The sequence below is a fragment of the Malaclemys terrapin genome, chromosome 8, assembly GCF_027887155.1.
Source record: "Malaclemys terrapin pileata isolate rMalTer1 chromosome 8, rMalTer1.hap1, whole genome shotgun sequence".
Lineage (NCBI taxonomy): Eukaryota > Metazoa > Chordata > Testudines > Emydidae > Malaclemys > Malaclemys terrapin.
The window spans coordinates 81,064,231-81,085,372 of NC_071512.1; the positions used below are offsets into that span (position 1 = coordinate 81,064,231).

Here is a 21,142-nt window from a genome sequence, read left to right on the forward strand (position 1 = left end):
AAATCTGTAATAAAATAAACTACTGAATTAAAGGTGATGCCAGTATATTTTTAAATATTAGTGTAAATTACATTTTCATTTGTAAACTTAACTGCCTTGAACTTACTTTCTCTTTTCAAAAAGTATTGTTCAATTTAAAAACAGGTTTATGGATTTATTGTGTTAAAGTTAAGTTTATGGGGAAGGGATGTTAATCAAAAGGTAGTTTCATGATGGGAGTGTTCCTTTTAAAGATGTACTTTTTCCCCAGTTCTTCAAAGTTCAGATGGATCTCCTTAAAAGTTGCGCATTTAAAATTTTGACAGAACTTGTAAATACAAAGGTAAAGAATTTTATGTAGTTTCAAGGAAAAATGTATTCCCAATCCAAAAATAAATTTTCCTCTCTCATCTAATTCAGAAGTGTATTTCACTACTTCCATGTTCACCAAATCATAACCACATAAAGGGCTTATTCACCACTTAGGAATGAAAGTCCATCTGTTAGTTATTATCTTTGCTGTGCTACAGCACTTCAGAATGAGTGCTTAGGAGAGATCTTGTAAATGCTCTCTTTGAGGAAAATATAGGCATCCAGAAAAGGGTAAAATCCTGCAGTCTTTTGTCAGGAAAATTCCATTTACTTCCCAGAAGTTATTGGGAGTTTGCCTGAATAAGGATTGTAAGATGGGGTCCAAAATTGATGGCATGAGACACTATAATCTATTGTGTCTTAATTACACTAATAATGCCTCTGTTTCCATTTAGGGAAGCTCGATCTCAACAAAATATTATGGGGGGAGAGGGCTTTGCTTCAGGACTACCATCTTAAAATCTGGGTAATGATCAGATGTGATAGTGCAAGAAAAATGTTAAAAGTATGAACTATTTGCATTCTGTTTATTTTTGTAAATGTTATGATTTATCTGATCAAAGATTGTTTCCGATATGACAATTTTCTGTCCTACGACTAGAGTTTTATGAGTTCCAGAAATCGCATGAGAATTTAAGTTTTATCTTTAATCTGAGATTGCAACACAAAATGAGAGTTCCTATGGATGATGTAGGGAAAGTACCTGATCTTAGCAGGGAATTTTCTGTTGTTTGAACCAGTGCAGACAGTTATACCATTGAGATGATAGCTGTAGGCTCCAGTGGGGGGCATCTTATTGCAATAGAATAAACAAATGTAATGTTACTGTCTACAGAAAGAGGTTGGATATTTTTGTCTTCCTAGGAGATGGAAGAATGGTTGCAGGGTGCAAAACTGCAGATTCTTCTTTGAGTGGTAGTCCCCATGGGTGGGTATTCCACTGTGGATGAGCATACCAGAAATTTTTTCACTAGAAGTGTCCCCTGGTCTGCTCCTGCACGTCTTCGTGTTCCGAACAGATGGCGCTAGAGGAGTGTCGTGGGGTATGCACACCCCGTCCCCTTTTGGGGTTGTGATACCACCATGGTTACAGTCTACCTGACTATCCCTAGGCTGAGAGCAACATAGCCCAATGGCTGGAGTCAGTACAGCTGCCATGGGGATAAGGGCTGTGAGACCTAATAGCCAAAGTCAATATGGCTGCTCGTGTTCAGGGCAGCGCGACCTAGTAGCCAGAGTCTATACAGCTGTCCTTGGGGATCAGGGCTGTGCAGCTTAATAGCCAGAGTCAGTATGGCTTCCCTGGGGATAAGGGCTTTGTGGCCTAATGGCCAAAGTCAGGGGCCGCCACCATGGGGGTGATAGCTGGGGTAGGGGGACCCCCTCCACCGGGTCCCGGTCCAGGGCCCTGTCAGCACCGAGTGTGGTCAACATCCAGTCAACGGGGACCCTACCGCAACATGCTGATCTTCCTCAGATGGGAGATACCACTCACTCTGCCTCCCTGGGCCACTTCCTACTGTGTCTCCTGAAGCCAGGGTCTGTACATCATTGGGGTCTCCAAGCTCCTCGGTGTAGGTAGCGCTCTGGGATTCCGACTCTGGTTGGCCGGCCGTAGGCAAAAGGTCTCTGGTCTGGTCCTTGAGAACTCTGGTTCCCACAGTCAGATGCTGGAGCCACCACCAAGCATCCTCCCTCCTCTATGGTCAGCCTAAAATGAGCTGGGCTGCTCCATTTTATACTGAGGCAGCAGTTGGAGCATGCCCAGCATGGTCTGTGGGGTGGGACTTCCGCCACCCAGAGTGGGACTTCCGCCACCCTTTCTTGCCTAGTGCGGGGAATGCAAACCTTGTCATAAGGAGGCACAGACCGACTATCTCCCCAGTTCCTTTCTACTGTTCTACCCCTCATTGTCCATAGCTTCACTAACCTTCCTGCTTTTAATCTAGGTGAGTGTTTTTTCTGTAAATAGTGTACCCTTTATATAGTTACAGTAGTCTTACTAGTAGGTAGGTAGTATTTTGCTGTCTGGGGGGTTTCCCCCTCTTTTACCCCACCACCATTTGGTTCTTAGTATGCCTAAAATTCCAGGCTTCATGTCCTGCATGGCCTGCCCCAGATCATCCCATGAGTGACCCCCATGATTCAGGATTTTATTGCCTTAGAGAATCGCACATTCCCTCCAAATGCAATATTTGTTGTTCCTTTCCACCCTGAATCCAGCAATCCCATGAATTCCAGTTCTGAAGACACTTGAGGGAGTGGTCCATGAAAGCCCAGTCCGACCCTGGGTCAGCTGATCTTCACACACACCCTGTACATCAGCTGTACACCCTGCTGGCCAGACGCACCCTCGCTTTGGACCATCAGAGACCAGGCCCAAGACTCTTAATAGGCAATGGCAGGAGGGTAAGGAGAAACACTCTCATAAGAAGCAGATGAAATCTTCTCCCAAGGGTTCCAAGAAGATGACTGCCTTCCCTGCATCCTCCAAATCTAATGAGACGCTGCACCCTGGTACGAATGTGTCAGGGGCTCACAGAGAGCATGGTTCGGAACTGCCAAGAGCTGCCTCCAAGCTTCAGTTGATGTCATGGAAACAGATCTGTGGTGACTTCAGTTTTCATGATACGGGTTTCATAATTCTAATTCTCTGGGTTTCCCAAAGAGGTTCAGGCTAGTGTGAAGGGCAACAATCTGTTTAGTGAAAAAATGGAGGTCTTTGCACACCCTTACGGACTCCCATGCAACCCTCTTCTCCTTAGAATCATAGAATCATAGAATATCAGAGTTGGAAGGGACCTCAAGAGGTCATCTAGTCCAACCCCCTGCTCAAAGCAGGACCAATTCCCAGCTAAATCATCCCAGCCAGGGCTTTGTCAAGCCGGGCCTTAAAAACCTCCAAGGAAGGAGACTCCACCACCTCCCTAGGTAACGCATTCCAGTGTTTCACCACCCTCCTAGTGAAATAGTTTTTCCTGATATCCAACCTGGACCTCCCCCACTGCAACTTGAGACCATTGCTCCTTGTTCTGTCATCTGCCACCACTGAGAACAGCCGAGCTCCATCCTCTTTGGAACCCCCCTTCAGGTAGTTGAAGGCTGCTATCAAATCCCCCCTCATTCTTCTCTTCTGGAGACTAAACAATCCCAGTTCTCTCAGCCTCTCCTCATAAGTCATGTGCTCCAGACCCCTAATCATTTTTGTTGCCCTCCGCTGGACTCTTTCCAATTTTTCCACATCCTTCTTGTAGTGTGGGGACCAAAACTGGACACAGTATTCCAGATGAGGCCTCACCAATGTCGAATAAAGGGGAACGATCACGTTCCTCGATCTGCTGGCAATGCCCCTACTTATACAGCCCAAAATGCCGTTAGCCTTCTTGGCAACAAGAGCACACTGTTGACTCATATCCAGCTTCTCGTCCACTGTGACCCCTAGGTCCTTTTCAGCAGAACTGCTACCTAGCCATTCGGTCCCTAGTCTGTAGCAGTGCATGGGATTCTTCCGTCCTAAGTGCAGGACTCTGCACTTGTCCTTGTTGAACCTCATCAGGTTTTTTTCTGCCCAATCCTCTAATTTGTCTAGGTCCCTCTGTATCCGATCCCTACCCTCTAGTGTATCTACCACGCCTCCTAGTTTAGTGTCATCTGCAAACTTGCTGAGAGTGCAGTCCACACCATCCTCCAGATCATTAATAAAGATATTAAACAAAACCGGCCCCAGGACCGACCCTTGGGGCACTCCACTTGAAACCGGCTGCCAACTAGACATGGAGCCATTGATCACTAAATCCTTGGGTATTTACATTCCAGCACCTTGGAGAAGGTGCTCCAAACCAACCCCATCTAAGCAATGCCCTGTTCCATAACCTTTTTACCATCACAGAGCACATGAGCCCCCAGGAAATGCCAGAGGGTGCAGCGCAGCACAGCAGACAGAATGCCCTGCTCTCATCCTCTCCCCACTCACAGCTTCCTGCCAAGAGATCATTTTGCTGGGACCGTCTGAAAGCTGCCAGCCTTAAGAACATAAGAATGGCCATACGGGTTCAGACCAATGGTCCATCTGGCCCAGTATCCTGTCTTCTGACAGTGGCCAGTGCCAGATGGTTCAAAGGGAATGAGCAAAAAGGGCAATTATCCCCTGTCGTCCAGTCCCAGAATCTGGCAGTCAGAGGCTTATGGATACCAAGAGCATGGAGTTGCGTCCCTGACCATCTTGGCTAATAGCCATTGATGGACCTATCCTCCATGAACGTATCTAATTCTTTTTTGAACCCCATTATAGTTTTCACCTTCACATTATCCCCTAGCTATGAGTTCCACAGGTTGACTGTGCATTGTGTGAGGAAGTACTTCCTTTTGTTTGTTTAAACCCATTGCCTGTTATCATTGGTTCTTCTCTTATGTGAAGGGACAAACCCTGGTTCTTCTCTTATGTGAAGGGACAAATAACATTTCTTTATTTACTTTCTCCACACGGTTCATGATTTTTATAAACTTCAATCATGTCCACCCTCCATTGTCTCTTTTCCAAGCTGATAGTCCCAGTCTTTTTAAACTGTCTTCATATGGAAGCTGATCACAACCTTAATCATTTTTGTTGCCTTTCTCTGTACCTTTTCCATTTTTAATATATCTTTTCTTGGAGATGGGGTGGCCAAAACTGCAAAAGTATTCAAGGTGTGAGCATACCAGGGGTTTATATATTGGCATTATGGTATTTACTGTCTTATTATCAATCCCTTTCCTAATGGTTCCTAACATTGTTAGGTTTTGTTGTTTTTTTTACTGCCACTGTACATTGCGCAGATATTTTCAGAGATCTAGCCACAATGACACCAAGATCTCTTTCTTGAGTGGTAATAGCTAATTTAAACCCCATCATTATGTAAGAATAGTTGGAATTATGTTTTCCAATGTGCATTACTTTGCATTTGCATTTATCAACATTGAATTTCAACAGCCATTTGAAAGGCAGCTCATGCTTCTATACGTCTGTTAGTCTATAAGGTGCCACAGGACTCTTTGCTGCTTTAACAGCCATTTTGTTGCCCAGTCACAGAGTTTAGTGAGATCCCTTTGTAATTCTTCAGTCAGCTTTGGACATAACTATCTTGAGTAATTTTGTGTCATCTACAAACTTTGCCACCTCACTGTTCACTCCTTTGTCTTGACCATTTATGAATATGTTGAACAGCACTGGTCCCAGTACAGATCCCTGGGGGATCTGCTATTTACCTCTCTCCATTCTGAAAACTGACTGTTTATTCCTACCCTTTGTTTTCTGTCTTTAACCAGTTACTGATCCATAAGAGGACTTCCCCTCTTATCCCATGACTGCTTTTACTGAAGTTAGGCTTACCAGCCTTTGGTTGCCAGGATCACCTCTGGAGCCTTTTTAAAAAACTGGTGTCACATTAGCTATCCTCCAGTCCTCTGATACAGAAGCTGATTTAAATGATAAGTTACATACCACAGTTAGTAGTTCTTCAATTTCATATTTGAGTTCCTTCAGAATTCTTGGACATCCAAAACCTCCTCTACTGACACGTCAGTCTGGAATGGTTCCTCAGATTTGTCACCTAAAAAGAATGGCTCAAGTGTAGGAATCTCTCTCACGTCCTCTGTAGTGAAGACTACTGCAAAGACTTCATTTAACTTCTCCGCAGTAGCCTTGTCTTCCTTGAATGCTTCTTTAGCACCTTGATTGTCCACTGATTGTTGGCAGTCTTCCTGCTTTTGATGTACTGAACAAATTTTTTTGCTGTTTAGTTTTTGAGTCAGTCTCCACTTGTTCCGATATCACTTCTGGTGGCCACCTAGCCTGTTTCTTTCTGACCTGGTGTCATGTCATATGGGCAGTTGAGTCATAGGGATCATTTCCACCATCTACACAATAGAATTTCTCTCTATCCCTACCCCCTTCACTGTCCCTCTTCAGGGACCCCTATCACAAGAGGATCCTCCGATAGGAGGTAGACTCCCTAATCCCAACAGGAACTACAGAACCTGTGCCGCCTCAATACAGGGGGAAGGAGTTTTATTTGAGATACTACTTTCTTTTTGGAAGGAGGGAAGTTGGAGACCCATCCTAGATCTTAGACAATTGTCTATGTCTTCATATGCCATTCAGGATGAATACCCTGTACTTTATAATCCTCTTCCTAACTGAAGACAATTGGTTTACAGCTCTCTATCTGAAGGATACTTATTTCCATGTATTGTTTGCAGTTTTGTTGTGGCCATCTGAGTCCTAAGAAAGGAGAGAGACAAGGTGGGTGAGGTAGTGTCTTTTATTGGACTAGCATCTGTTGGTGAAAGAGACAAGCTTTCAAGCGCCACAGAGTTCTTCCTCAGAATAAATCAGTTGTTGGTCCAATAAAATATAATACCTCCCTTACCTTGTCTCTTATTTTCATATAGGCATTCCTCCAGTGCACAGGAGAGTTCTGTACTTCATGGTGGGCCCAGATCATTATTAGTACAGAGTCCTTCTCTTCAGTCTCTTGATGGTCCCCAGCATTTTCCCAAGGTGCTATCCGTGATACAAGCATACCTGGTCATCAGGGCAGACCAGTATTTCCTACCATGACAACAGACTGCTCATGAATTGGTTACACTGAGAGATACACTCAACAGACCTCTCTCTACTCAACCTCCTTCAATCCTTGAAGTAAACCTAGAAAAGTCCTATTCAAATTCTAGAGTTCATTTGGAGCAACTCTGGACTTGGTTTCAGCCAGAGCATGCTTACTTGAGGACCGATTCCACACGAGGAGGGACCTCCTCACTCTGTTTCAATTGAACCCCCAGATGACAATTTGACCCTGCCTGCTCCTCTGAGGCCACATGATCTCTTGCACCTACGTGACTTCCTTCACAAGGCTCCATCTCTGATGCCTTCAGGTGTGGTGATAGACTGTCTGTGCTCCAAGCAAATCTGGATGAACAAATCTCAATTCCCTCACAGTGTCCTGATGTCGTTCACCTGGTGGGAGAACAAAGAAGCTAGGTGTGTGCTAAAGAAATAGTATTTTTCAGTTCACCTAATACAAGTACTGTAGTGCAACTGAAAGTTGAACTTACAAATGTAGAATTATGTCCAAAAAAACCCTACATTCAAAAACAAAACAATATAAAATTTTAGAGCCTGCAAGTCCGCTCAGTCCTACTTCTTGTTCAGCCAGTCGCTCAGAAAATCAAGTTTGTTTACGTTTGCAGGAGATAATGCTGCCCGCTTCTTGTTTACAATGCCACCTTAAAGTGAGAATGGCACTGTTGTAGCATCACAAGATATTTACGTGCCAGATATGCTAAAGATTCATATGTCCCTTCGTGTTTCAACCACCATTCCAGGGGACATGCGTCCATGCTGATGACAGGTTCTGCAGCAGTCCAAAGCAGTGCGGACTGACGCACGTTCATTTTCATTATCTGAGGCAGATGCCACCAGCACAAAGTTGATTTTTCTTTTTTGGTGGTTTGGGTTCTGTAGCTTCTGCATTGGGGTGTTGCTCTTAAGACTTCTGAAAGCATGCTCCACACCTCGTCCCTCTCAGATTTTGGAAGGCACTTCAGATTCTTAAACCTTGGTTGAGTGCTGTAGCTATCTTTAGAAATCTCACATTGGTACCTTCTTTGCGTTTTGTCAAATCTGCTGTGAAAGTGTTCTTAAAATGAACAACATATGCTGGTCCTGTGGCACCTTTAAGACTAACAGAAGTATTGGGAGCATAAGCTTTCGCGGGTAAGAACCTCACTTCTTCAGATGCAAGATGCACTGATGGTCACTATATTTGAGTAGGGGAGCTAAGAAATGATCTAAAGATTTGTTTTGTTTTAGGGGGCGGGTAGAATTACAACATAAAATTAGGCTCCATATATTTAGCCTGATTCATGCTATATATATTCATGCTATATTTTTCTTCAGATTAGTTTATAGTTCATGCTGTGTACTAAACTTCTGTATACTTTCTGTAACTCTTGCTATCACCAATAAAATTTACTTTAAAAAACCAAACTCTGGTTCAGTGATCTAACACTTTAATAATTTACGATCATAAAATAGTTTAAAGTACAAAGGTTTTATGCTATGCCAAACTGGAGGCTAAAGCTGTTTTGTCTAAAACATGAGATAATGGAAAGTGTATTGTGGCATGTGAATTACTTTAGCCTCTTTGAGGTAAATGTTTGCTTAACCAGAAAAGAATGTGTTGAGGTCCTTGCCAAAGGAAAGGTATTGCTATACTTTAAATGCAAAGTACTGTAAGTAAACCAGTAAATGTTTCTGTTCTTATGTTTTAATCCACAAGTTATGAAAGGATTCATTGAATAAGAAATTTAATATATTGTTATCCTTTTTAAAGGGTTTAAGAAAGAACAGGTCATAATTACTTTGGGTCAAGAGAAACATGAAAATAAATATTTTCATGATGATTGAAGTTTAATATGAGAGAGGAGGGGGGGGAAATAGCTATTGCTTACATGAAGTTTCCTTCAAAGCCAGAAAACTCAATTCCTAGCTTACCTTTGGTATTTCTTTTGTCTGGTAGCTTCTATGATGTACTGTTCTTAATCACGCATTACTGTAACTAGTAAAGTGTATCAATAACTCCTCTCATCCATGCAATGTGGTTATTGGCAAAGAATAATTATACAGCATGTTTAAAAAAACAAAAAAAACAAACACAGAGTGAAGAGCAACTAAGGGAAATGTCCCCCTTGTACATAAAATTTATTTTGTATCTAAACTTTATTTGCCTTTAACTGATTCAGTAGTTTAGTAGTAATTTAATAATCCTAATTTCAGTTTCAAAACAGGAGTCACGTCACTCAGATCACATTTTAATAATATCTGGACATCTGTTAGATGTTGCAATTATATTAAGTATTAGAAACAGGGTTTGCATTGTAGAAGACTTTTGAAAATTCCTTTCCCCACAACACCACCATCCAGCTTTTTTTGGTTTTGAGGTTTATAAAGACCGGCGAGGATATGGTAGTTTTAGGATGTAATTGTAGGGAATATGCTCAGTTTACTTTTTATTACTGTGGCATAACTTGTGTTACGTAAAGCTGATGTCAGTACTGGCTCCGAATATATCCTTCCTGGAGGGTGAAAAGGCTTCCTTATATGGAAAAGGCCTGCTGATCCAAATCACGTGACCCTGGCAGAACACTCAAATAAGTGGAGTTTTCTGCTGGGAGTGTTTGCAGCTGATGCTGTGAGGAGAGGCTTTGGCTGAGGGGTAAATGGCAGGATTATGCCATATTTCAAAACATGATTCACGTAATGGGGATCATACGTTGCCTAAATTGTGTCCAAGCAATTTTACCTTTACAAGATAGCTGTAAATGCCTCCAATATAAATTTGTTCTAACAGTTTCAGCCTATATGATCTTTTTTTATTTGTCTAATAAGCTGTTGACAATTTAAAAGCAAGTATGTAAACTAATATTCAGTGTTAAGCATGTAAATTAAACCTTTAATATTAGAGCCTTAAAGCATGAAAAATTATGATTACATCTGTTTATTTACTTAGCATACTATAATGGCAACCAGTACAGGAAAACAAATTGCTCATTGAGTTTTTTTTTATTTAATTCAAAATCAGGTTTTGGTCCTCTTAGTTCAGTCTTCAGAGAAACTTACATTTCGCTCATTCCTATATTTTTAGGATAAAGTGTTAAGCTTTAAAAGGTTTGTTTGATTTAGATGGACAGTAACATTGGCTTGTAATTAAAATGGTTTCCAATTGAAAATTAGTCTTACCAAGATGATTTACAACTAATGATTATGTTCATATGGAAATTAAGAAAATGCATATTACATCCTCGATGCTATAAAAGTTAAAATAAACTTTCAATTATTTTTTTAAGCTATGATGAACTGCATACCAGTAAAAGCCTTCTAGACAATTTGAAAGACAAGGTAGTAATTGAATACCCAACATTACTTGTGGTATTGAAGAAACTCAAGAATGATATGGGAGTTCTTGGCCAAGGTAAGCATAAATTTATTTCCTGTTATGCTACACTTAGATATTTTAGCTGAATAAACAATAATTAAGGATACATCCTTTATTAGTCTCAGGAATGTACAGTATGTTTTGTATTTGCCTCTAAATTTAAAATATTGCCAGAAAAAATCTATTACAGATTTTGTGAATGATCTGCTTTAATTCCTTTAGGTAGCTGGCTTAAATTTTGTGCTTACTCGGTTTACTAGTTTTTAGTATATCTTATGTAGTGTAACCACAGCAATAAAATAATCTTTTGGGACTTTTTTCTAGTCTTATTTATTAAATTTCAGGGGTAGCAAAGCTGTGTAACACTTGTTGGCATTAAGGACACAATTTTGTGTAATTTCCCTGTGTAATTTTTCCTCACATTGGACAATGAATTGACATTACAAGTTCAAATGCCTACCAGATAATTCAGAAGATGGAGTTTCAATCAGCTTAAAAGAGCTACATTATCTTTCCAAAAGTAGCTTGTTGTGAACACCTTTTGATGTTAGAGTTAGTTTAATAAAAGAGGAAAATTCACATTTTGCACTGAAAACTTAAAGGAAATTTTCATTTTTAATTTTTAATTTTTCACTACAAATTTTTTCTTGTTCTACTCCACTTCAAACTGCCACTAACAGAAGGAGCACAACTTTTGGAAGAAGGGTGACTAATTAAGGTGCTCATCGCATCATTTTTAGTGATGCTGATGACAAGTGAGGCATAGGCATTTTGTCTTCTGCTCTACAAGAAACACAGGAAAGTGTTATCTAAAGATGTCAATATAGAAATGTGGGCTGCTTGTTTGAACGCTAGAAGGTTGAAGTTGCCATCTGGTTTAGAGGAACTTGCTTCCTATTTATACTGCTGATTTAGAAATAAGTTACTGTGCAACAAAGGAAAAGTACAAAATGGATCCAGAAAGACCCCAAAGGCACAAAAACATAGAGAACAAGGAGGGTGCTGGTATTGGGAATCTAACTAGAAGAAACACAATGGGTAACAATAACATGTGCTTCCTAATTGGTGCATCAACTCAAAGAGCATGTAGGTGATCTGGAAGATCAGGATTGTCAGCACTAGGAATTGAGTATTCAAGCACTGCACCAAAGGAAGCTCCAACAATCCAATCTGTAATATTGACAAAGCTCTGTGGAGAAACTCCCAAATAGGTTTGCTGCACATCTTTCTTGGGAGACTTAATCACGGCTCTACCTAGATTCAGAATTGGACTGGAGAAAACACTGACTTGTATACCATAGGAAACAGTCCTGCAGTAGCTAAGGAGGATGGTATAGCCTTATTGATGCATTGGTGATTGATTGATTAATCTCGTAGACCACAGTGATCAATAAAGGTTTGGTCTCTTGAGGGCTACAGCATCAGGAGTATTACTGTCAGTATCATTAGAATAAGAGATCCTAGAAGCACATGAGAAGCAATTTGCAAGTTATCACGAGTCCCTTTATTAACAAATCCACTATGCAGATAAACAGTCCTACAAATGTTGAAATGCAATAGCAGATAAAGACTGCAAAGTGTTTAACCATCTGAGTGGTGTCACTCACATCTGATCTCCTGCTGGGGGACCTTGGAGTATCAGTCTTTATCTTCCCCTGCATCATCATTGTCACCTGTGGTTCTCATCCTGACATCTCCCTCTCAGCCCACTCCCCAGCGCACAGGCTGGACAACACCTTTTTTTCCTGAGTTATGCTTACACTTGCTAAGGCTTGTACATAAGGATTCCAACCCCTTTTTCTTCAGTGGGGAGTGAAAGTATGGATAATTTAGGGGTGCCCCATCTCTCATTGGCTATACCCTTAGTTCCTGTTGTTCTCATTATCACCTACGTAAATGAGTTACCATAACAACTTGAGGTTATTACAGAATACCCCAAAATGTTACTATCAGGCATCTTGTGGTATTAACTGGTACATAGCAATATATTTGCCAGTTGATTGCTGAATAGTTTCCAGAAAATCAGCACTTAACCCGTCTTTTACCATAATTTTAATCTTTACTAGTAGAGGGTTATCTTTGGGTCAACTAGTCATACCAACCTATTTCAAGCCTAAAACCTTGTGTGACTGAGTATTTTACAGGCCTGAGACTTGAAAGCCCTGTGTTACAATATTAATTAATATTTATATTTCACCTCTATATCCTAAATATACTTAATAGCTTTTATTCTTGGCTGCAGTGGGTTAGCCATCTAACTTCCATGACTTTTAACTACTGTTCTGTCTGGATTATAATGGATGATCCTGCTAGATTACCCTCACTTAAAGAAAGGGATGTGATCCTTTCCAGCTGACCTGGAGAGCTTCTGATAAACGACAGAAACTCTAACTTCTCCTGAGAAGTAAGGCACCACATCGGAGGGTGAGACTGAAGTCTTTGTCTTGCAACTACATCCACAGACATTCACTCCAGGAGGAAAAGCAGACACATTACACTTACTGGAACATTTCTGTTCAGTGAGAAACTTTGTCTTCATCTTATCCAGATTGGCTTGAGCTGAGCCCTTCCCTGTTGAACAGGACCCCCATGTGGTAATAACTGGCATGAGAAAATTTGTTTTAAAATTGATTGAAAAACCAAGTCTGAATAGGGTTGATGTCATTAAACTTATTATTGCCTGATGAGCTATTATAGCAACTGCCTTTGAGCTTATTATCCAAATAAAGTACTGAAAGAAATTCCAACCTTTGTAGTGCTACTGCTTCTCTAACTAGTTGGTTCCATAAGAACTCCGAGTAGAGGATTGGAGCAAAGGGAAGAGAAAACTGATGTTGGCCGGAAATGTTGAGGAACGTGTTAAAGATGTGCAAATAAATGTCTTCAAGACAGTGACCATCTATTGCAGGGTTTGTTCAAAAAGCTGCTCTCTTAAAAAGCTTATATTCCGTGAATGTAGACACCCATTTCTGGTTTAACAAACCATGAATTTGTTTAGTCTTTTTATTGCTGTTAATATAGCGCCATGGGTTTGCATAAAAATTCAAGAATGCAGTCCCCCTACCGTAAGGAGCTTACAAACAAGATTAGACATAGCATAGTAAAAGATTATATACTAAAGGGTAACGGTTACAGTAGGGAAAGATCATGCTGTTTTTACCTTTGCACATCTTTAGTTAACATGTCTTTTTTGTTTTGTTTTTTAATAATGCTCTTAAGCCATGTGCTCAGTTTGGGCTGTATGGCCTGCCAGGGCCTTCTCTGTGCATACTAAAGGACTTACCCTTCTATCCAAGCCCCTTCTCACCTAGTGGGTGGAAGGGGGAAGTTTGGAAAAATACCACCCTAACACTTGTTCTAATTTAAATGTAAAAAATTCAGTGTTTGATTCAAATATTCCTTTTTAAAATGTGACTATATATAATTTCGGTGTTTTGAAGAATCCTGAAACTGCTCAGAAAGTGGAGTTAGTCTTGAAGGAAAATTATCATAACTTTTGAAGCGAACTACATTATTCGATTATTAAGACTTTTTAAAAGCAGAGTTTACCTCATAAGAGCTCCAGGTGCAACCTTTTTTGTAATGGACTGGAAATCTATTGAAGGTACAAAATAAGATGGAAGAAAAGATATAAAATAAACTGACTAGAGATCATATAACCAGTGAGACTCTTCGGGTTGTTTTATATTATATATTATATATATATAAAAAACATGTCTCCAAATATACACAATAAAGAGTAATCCATTCAAAGATTGTTAACCAAAAGTCTCTTTAGTTTCTGTTCATTATCATCAGTACCATAACAATCATAGCTTTCATTAAACAGAGTCTTATAATGGGAAGTGTTCGGTAACCTTAATAGGTAATACTACCAACCCCACCCTTAATAAACAATATACTATTTTTAACTATACTATATACTATTTGTAACAAAGCAGAAATAAACTACTATTCAAACTTTAAGCCCATTGAGCATCTTTGAGTCAGAAGTTTGTCAGACTATTTTCTAAAAAGTTGTGATGCTTGACTTGTGTAAAGAAAAAATACAGGTATTCTGCTGTCAGCACACAGGGTCAGTCATGGGTCAAGTTCATAGGGAATTAGACATTTTGTCAAGACTTAAAGGCAAAAACAGTCCTCACTTTGTGCATTAACTCAGTACATATCTGGCATATAAATCTTAATTGATTATACACTAGATTTAATGTAGACAAAATGTGACCTCTAATGTTTCTGGTGAAATGCTTCTATTTTCTTGACCAAATTCCATTGAAAATGTACAGGTGCACACTATGTTCCATGTATTATCTGTGCTTGCCAGCTGCAGAACTTATCTTGACAACATAATAATGATGCTCCATTAGCTCCCTCTTGGTAATATTTCATTATTAAAGAGCAGCTGACACTATATGTCCAGAAAACCTATTTGAATTAATCACTGATCAAACATTGAAAATACCAATGGGGGTAGGGGAGGCTGGCGTGTGTCTCTATCGTAGCTTTACTTTGCTCTAGCTGTAGTTTATATTTAGGTTTGGCAGAATTTGATTTTTTTTATATATAATTTTGATGGATAATATTTTTAAGCGTTTTCACTTTGTACTAATTTTAAATTTTCACAGTTGTGGGAAATTATGGGGAATCAGGCAATAGTAGGGGGTCAGATAATTAGTGACAATAGATGCTGAGACTCAAAAAGTTACATTTTTATAACCGTTAAAACATCACATGTCAAAATATACAAAGCAAATATCTTTAAGCTCTAATAATGTCAAGCCTTTTTCTTACTTTGCCTATCTGTAACTTTTGGTTATTTTGGATGGAAAATACTGTATAGTGTGTGTGCCATGAAATTGAAGTTTGACAATAAAAAGCGATTCCTATTTATGTTGATTATGTGGTGGTGCTGCAAACTGCTGGCATCTGATGACCTCATCTTGGGATGGTAGGAGCATAGGTGCAATTAATGTACTGGGGGTGCTGCTGCACCTCCTGGCTTGAAGTGGTTTCCATCATATCCAGGGTTTACAGTTTCGTTCAATGGCTCTCAGTACCCCTACTATACAGATTGTTCCAGCATCCCAGGGTAGGAGTCAGTACCTGCCGAGTCAGGAAATAAATATGAGTGTGAAGACCAGATTGGAAAATGTGTGCTGCATGATGTGATGTCATTAAGACAGTGTAGGTCTGTCCTAAAGCTCTGGGCATCCTGAACCCGTAACATCATCTTCTTTGGCTCTCAGGATTCTGCAGCCTTGCCACATCTTTAGGATTGAAACATATAAACACAACACATTATGTGCATCATGTCTTAATTTTTCAACAGGAAACTAGCATGTCTCAAGAGTTCCCTCTTAATCAAAACGCTAACAAAACTTCAAATAATTGATACTGCATTTCTTTTGGCTTATAAGTATGTGGCAACCAAGAAAGCAGTATTTCAAAACAAATCAGCTCAGGGAATGAACTGAACTTCAGTGGATGGAGGAAAAAGTCACATGGAGGCAAATGCACTCTGCCTTTATTGCTAGAGGTAAAGAAATCTATAAGCACTCTTGCTCTGTCCCACGATCGTGAGATTCTTCTTGATGCCACCAGTTTGTGTTCATAACCTCACTGTGAAATGGCCATTCTCAAGAAAATAATCGCTGTTATTGGAAAGTAGAAATATAAAGTGCTCTTTCTAGAACACCCATACTCTACCATGAGCAAATAATTGAAAAACAAACAGTGTTGTAATAATGGTCTCCTCCTTTTCTCATCCCCCTCCCTCCCCTCAGATGCTAGTGAATCCACTGAGGACTTGGACAGTGACAGTTCATCCCTCTCATCTGAGGAAGAAGGGGAAATACGGGACAGTTCCTGAAAAATCTGTTTTGACAGAAGGGGGTGTGATCAGCTTCTTACACTTTTTTTTTACATTTATTGTGACAGGTTTTTTTTGTTGTAAGGGCAACATTTTCAAAACTGGATGCCTAACTTTAGGGTAAGTCCTTTTTTCATAAATCAGCGTAATACATATTTCAAAGGTACGTTCAGCTTGTGCAGTAATCTTGGGCATCTAGTTTTTATCTTAACAACCCAGCTCCATATTTCTCAAACAGAGCTTAAAAATCTGGCCATTTACTTAAGTGCCTAACTTCAGGCTCCTATTATTTTTAATAAAATCTTGACCTAAATGTTTTTCTAGTTGAATTTACTTTGTACAATATTTCTTTGCTGTGCTGAGCCTCTGTAGACAGTCATAAATTCTTGTTGACTAATCATTTGGTAACAATGTGTGTGTTTAGTGCAGTAAATTTAGTTTTCATATTTAGGTGCATTGTGCAGGATCCAGTGAGAACATTTTTTTTTTTTTTCTGGCTAGAGTAATAGTGAACTTTTGAATTGTTAGCATGATGTTGTTTTAAATCAGCATAAGTTTGAAAATCAGTAGAACTGAATAAATTCATTAACTGCAGGTAATGCTAATACATTTATGACTTATAAATATTTCTTATTTTGTGCACCTTTGTATTGTGATTTCATCTGTTGAAATCAGACATTGTAAATATTTCCTAGTTTTAATGGAATATCTTCTGAGATTTATCTCTAATTTTAAAATAAATAAAAGATGCTGCATAGAGATTCATGTAACACATTACCTGCTGGCAAAGAACATTTGCTGTGAAATTCTACAGCAGGCTTTGATTATCCCGTAATACACATCCATGTCATGAGTCACTTAATAACTGCCAGCCTGTTTTTTGGTTAGATCCTGTGTCTATGGTATTTGCTGTAGGGGGGGACAGCACACATGGTTGGGGGCAGTAAAGCACCAATACACCTACCTGGCACTATTAGTTTCAACTCATTATGGTCCAACATAGCATAGGGGATCTGCACATGCAGGGCTGCTTGCAAGATCAGGATTTGTTTGTAATATACTTTTCACGTAAGGTAAGTTCACAACTCAGCATCGTTAAATCCCTTATCCGCCTTCCAGTTTAAGATGACCCAAGTGATAGGAACTTGGAAAGCCAGTCCTTGATTATTAGCACATAGTGGCCCCAATTCAGATTGAGATCTCATGTCAGGCACTCCCAAACACACACAGAAAAACAGTCCCTGCAGAGAGCATATAATCTAAATAGACAGGAAAACAGCCGCGCAGAGAAGTGAAAGGACTGTCCAAGATCACATAGTGGGTCTGTGGCACAGCCAAGAAGAAAACCCAGATCTACTGACTCCCACTCCCGTGTCCTATTTCACTGATCCATGATGCTAGTCCCGCTAGCTCCTTACCCATCATGCTCCTCTCAGAAGACTTTGGTAGCTCTGTCTGTGCAAGATGGTCAAGGTTAACCTGTGCCTGATATCCCTCCAACTCTGATCAATGTTTCCACCAACTTTCCTGGGTATAAGGTATGCTTTCACCACCTCATAGGAATCCGATATTCATCAAATGCATCATTCATTGGGCCATCCAGTTAATCAAGTGTTGGAGAGAGAGTTAATGCCTTGTTAGCCCTGGACAGTTATAGGATACAGGCCATTGTTTCTGACAATAACACCACATCTCCTTTGCCCAGCTGCCCCTCCCCTTACTACACCAACCCCCATCACCCTGGCTCTCTAACCGCTTTTGATGGATGCAAGGGAATAGGTTCCTGCTCCAACGGAGGGAGTCACATCTCTGACACTTTCCTGTGCCCTGGATTCTTGATAAATTCAAACAACCAAACTTGTTTCTGTCTCGTGACAGTATCCTGTGCCCTACTTTATTTTTACAATTCAGAGTAATAGAGAAAAATAACACACGAAGACCAGCTAGTTTTTTACCCACTTTTACAAGGATTTTTGTCCATGGTTATAGATACTTTCATGTTACTTCACTTCAAATAGAATACTAGATCCTTCATAGTCACTGATTGCTGCATTCAGGCTCAGTAGCCACAAGTTACTGGAAACAAGTCTTGCACCTGTTCACATAAATATGCACTAGCAGTAAACCTCTCATTTTAACTAAACAATATAACTGCCAACGTTTATTTGATAGAAAATTAGTTTCATCTGTAGAAGATAGTGGGATTCCTGTTCTTAAGATTCCTGGGATATAGTAGAAATTAGAATACTACAGATATTAGCAAACCGGGCACTTCATCTGTGTATGATTAATATTTGGCTGAGGCCCATGGTTTTGTAGTAGATACAATTTGCATTACTCTTCTAAACGCTTGCAGTTTTTCATGAATTGTGCAGAAATGGCTCGCCCTTATTTTTACACCAGTCCAGTTTAAGCTCTTTTGTCACAGGCAAACACAACCCTGATTTGTTTTTAAATGTAAATACTGTTAAATCTGCCTTTCAGATTGAAAGTATTCATTGCTTTGAAATGGTAAAATAAACATAACTTGGCATAATTCTTTTGGTTGTAGTTAGAAATAAAATTCATCAGAGCAAAGCTGCAAATTCATCACCCAGGCTTTCGCCATATAGATAGAATTAAATCTTAATTTTTAACAGATGCATTTAGCATTGTTTTCCAGACTGCCTTCAATTGTTTTCACCTGTGTTGGCAAAATGGTGATACCAATTTGAACAATGGGGATGACTTTGAATTTCCTCCATGACTAGTTCAAACAGTTTTTTAATTTCACCAATATTTGATAAATGTTTATTTTGAGGCAGATGCGTAACACAGTGAAACAGTAGGTTACTGATGATGCATGAGTAACTCCATTTTACACCCAGCATGGTCAAGGACAAAGATATGACAAGCTCTTCCTAAGAGGCAGTGAAGCTAAGTGATGGGATTGGGTCTGCCCTATTACAGAACGGTGTTCTGTTCCCAGTTTGTGTGACCTGTATTTGGGAGAAGAGGCATTGTGTAATAATGAGTTGTAAAGAGTAGACTTGTCAGCATAAAAAGTGAGTCTAGAATTCATGTTGTCTTGATTCCCAGTTATTGTCATTCGTATTTCTCTGCTCCAGGAGTTATCCCATTCCCAGACAGTGTGAAGAGGGGAGGCTGCTGCCCTTGTGCTGCCACCAAAGGGGTAGATGAGGTTCTGAGGCCATGTGCTGGGTCTGTGAGGGTTGTTGCAGTGGAGAGCAAACCAGTCTCTCCTAATACAGTACTGTAGTATGTTTGTACTAGAGAATTCTTGATATGATCAAGTGAAATGACTTTTATCAAACATACTCTAGGACTCTAGAAAGCATAAAAAATTTTAAAAGCCTGATCATGTATCAAATGGTCTGTGTGCACTGTGGGTGAAATTCATCTCTGTGCAGAAGGCCAGCACAAAGCCTATGCAACACTTAGTCCCTTAGGTGGGACTTAAGCTGTGCATAGTCCTGCGCTGGCTCTCTCTTTTATATGGAGGTATTTATAATCAAGGGCCTGATCTTGAAGGATGCTGCCTGTCCTCCACTGAAGTCTGTAGGAGTTGAATATGCTCAGCACCTTGCAACATGGGGCCCCCAAAGAGTAAATGTACAGCTGTGACAGTGTTATTCAGTTCAAGCTGTTTGCTCACAAACATTGCATTCTGTCTTTTTAATTTCCAAACAATTTCCCTGAAAACACTTACCAAACAAAAAAAACAACAACCCATACACCATGAATTTGTGTTTGTGTCGTTGCTATGGAATTTTAGTTCAACTGTATGCAGATGCAGATTCTGTTAATAAGGAAAAAAATGAACTGTGTACTCCAGTGAACAAAGATTACCCTATGTTTGTATTAGAATGTTGCTATGGTAGTGCATATGGTTTTGTTTGATAGAAATTTGCAGTGAAATGGAAGGAAATCATGTATGCAGGACAAACAAAAAAGAAATTGCAGCAAAGAAAGTTCAGTATAAATACTGAAAGTGAAAGGGCTGTCATAGATGATATATTAAATCCAGGAAAACATCACATAGATAATGTAGACTTTTTCCTGCCAACTTTTTTATACTTTGGTAACAGAACTGCACTCCCACTGTGTCACAGGCCTGTATGACTGATGGACAATGGCATAGTTTCTAATGTTTTTCTTGTTCTAGCTCATTTCCCATAATAACTCTACTGATCATAATAGTTTTTATTATGGAAGCAAAGCTCCGTTGGCTAAACTTACTTTTACCACTCTGTTAATTAAACCTGCTGAAAAGCCCATTACATTAGGATAGACTGGAAGGACTTTTCAGCCAGCTTAATTAACATGGTAGTAAAAAGATCAGAAGCCACTGCAGCCTTTCCTATCGGAGGGCTCCCTTTGATGCAATGGTATGCACGTTGGCTGGTGGTGTGGGATAGCTTGCACAGAGATTTCATGTACTGTATCTGTACTGTGGATAAAATTAGATGTCAGCCAAATTTGTCAATCTGGCTTCTCTAACAATTTCTACACTTCGTGTTTCCTTTTTCACCATCTAAGAGAAGAAAAGTTCCTCCACAACATATGTATTGTATTTTGCTCTGCACAATATTCCCTACGATCTCACAGTGAGATGATATTGATACAGACATGTGCACAGTGTGTGAGGAAGATAATGTAAATGGAGTTTTTAATTAATAGTGGTATCTGCAACTGGTTGCACTCACCCTGCACTGGACAGGGAAGGGTTAACTCCATATTGTGGGCTGAAGAAGCCAAGCCCCTTCCTCCCTACTAGGCATGCTCCAAGTATAGCAGTAGTATAAAAGGGAGCTGCGCAGCAAAGTCTGGGCTGACAGCCGAGGAGGAAGAACACTTGCCGCAGGCTCCCACCTGGGAAGTGCCAAAGACTCTGACAGCAGGAACCAGGAATGCTGAAACCCAGGAGGAGACTCAGACGCTGGTGGAG

General features: G+C 39.9%; 1 protein-coding gene across 1 annotated transcript in view; it reads left to right on the forward strand.

Moving 5' to 3' along the window:
* ZNHIT6 (zinc finger HIT-type containing 6) overlaps positions 1 to 18,732 on the forward strand; it is a 57,386-nt gene extending 38,654 nt beyond the window's left edge. Inside the window, exons 9-10 of the mRNA XM_054036766.1 lie at positions 10,237 to 10,361; positions 16,109 to 18,732. Coding sequence (XP_053892741.1) covers positions 10,237 to 10,361; positions 16,109 to 16,194 — 211 coding nt within the window. The 3' untranslated portion in view covers positions 16,195 to 18,732. The remainder of the gene's footprint in view (positions 1 to 10,236; positions 10,362 to 16,108) is intronic.
* The last annotated feature ends 2,410 nt before the right edge of the window (positions 18,733 to 21,142 follow it).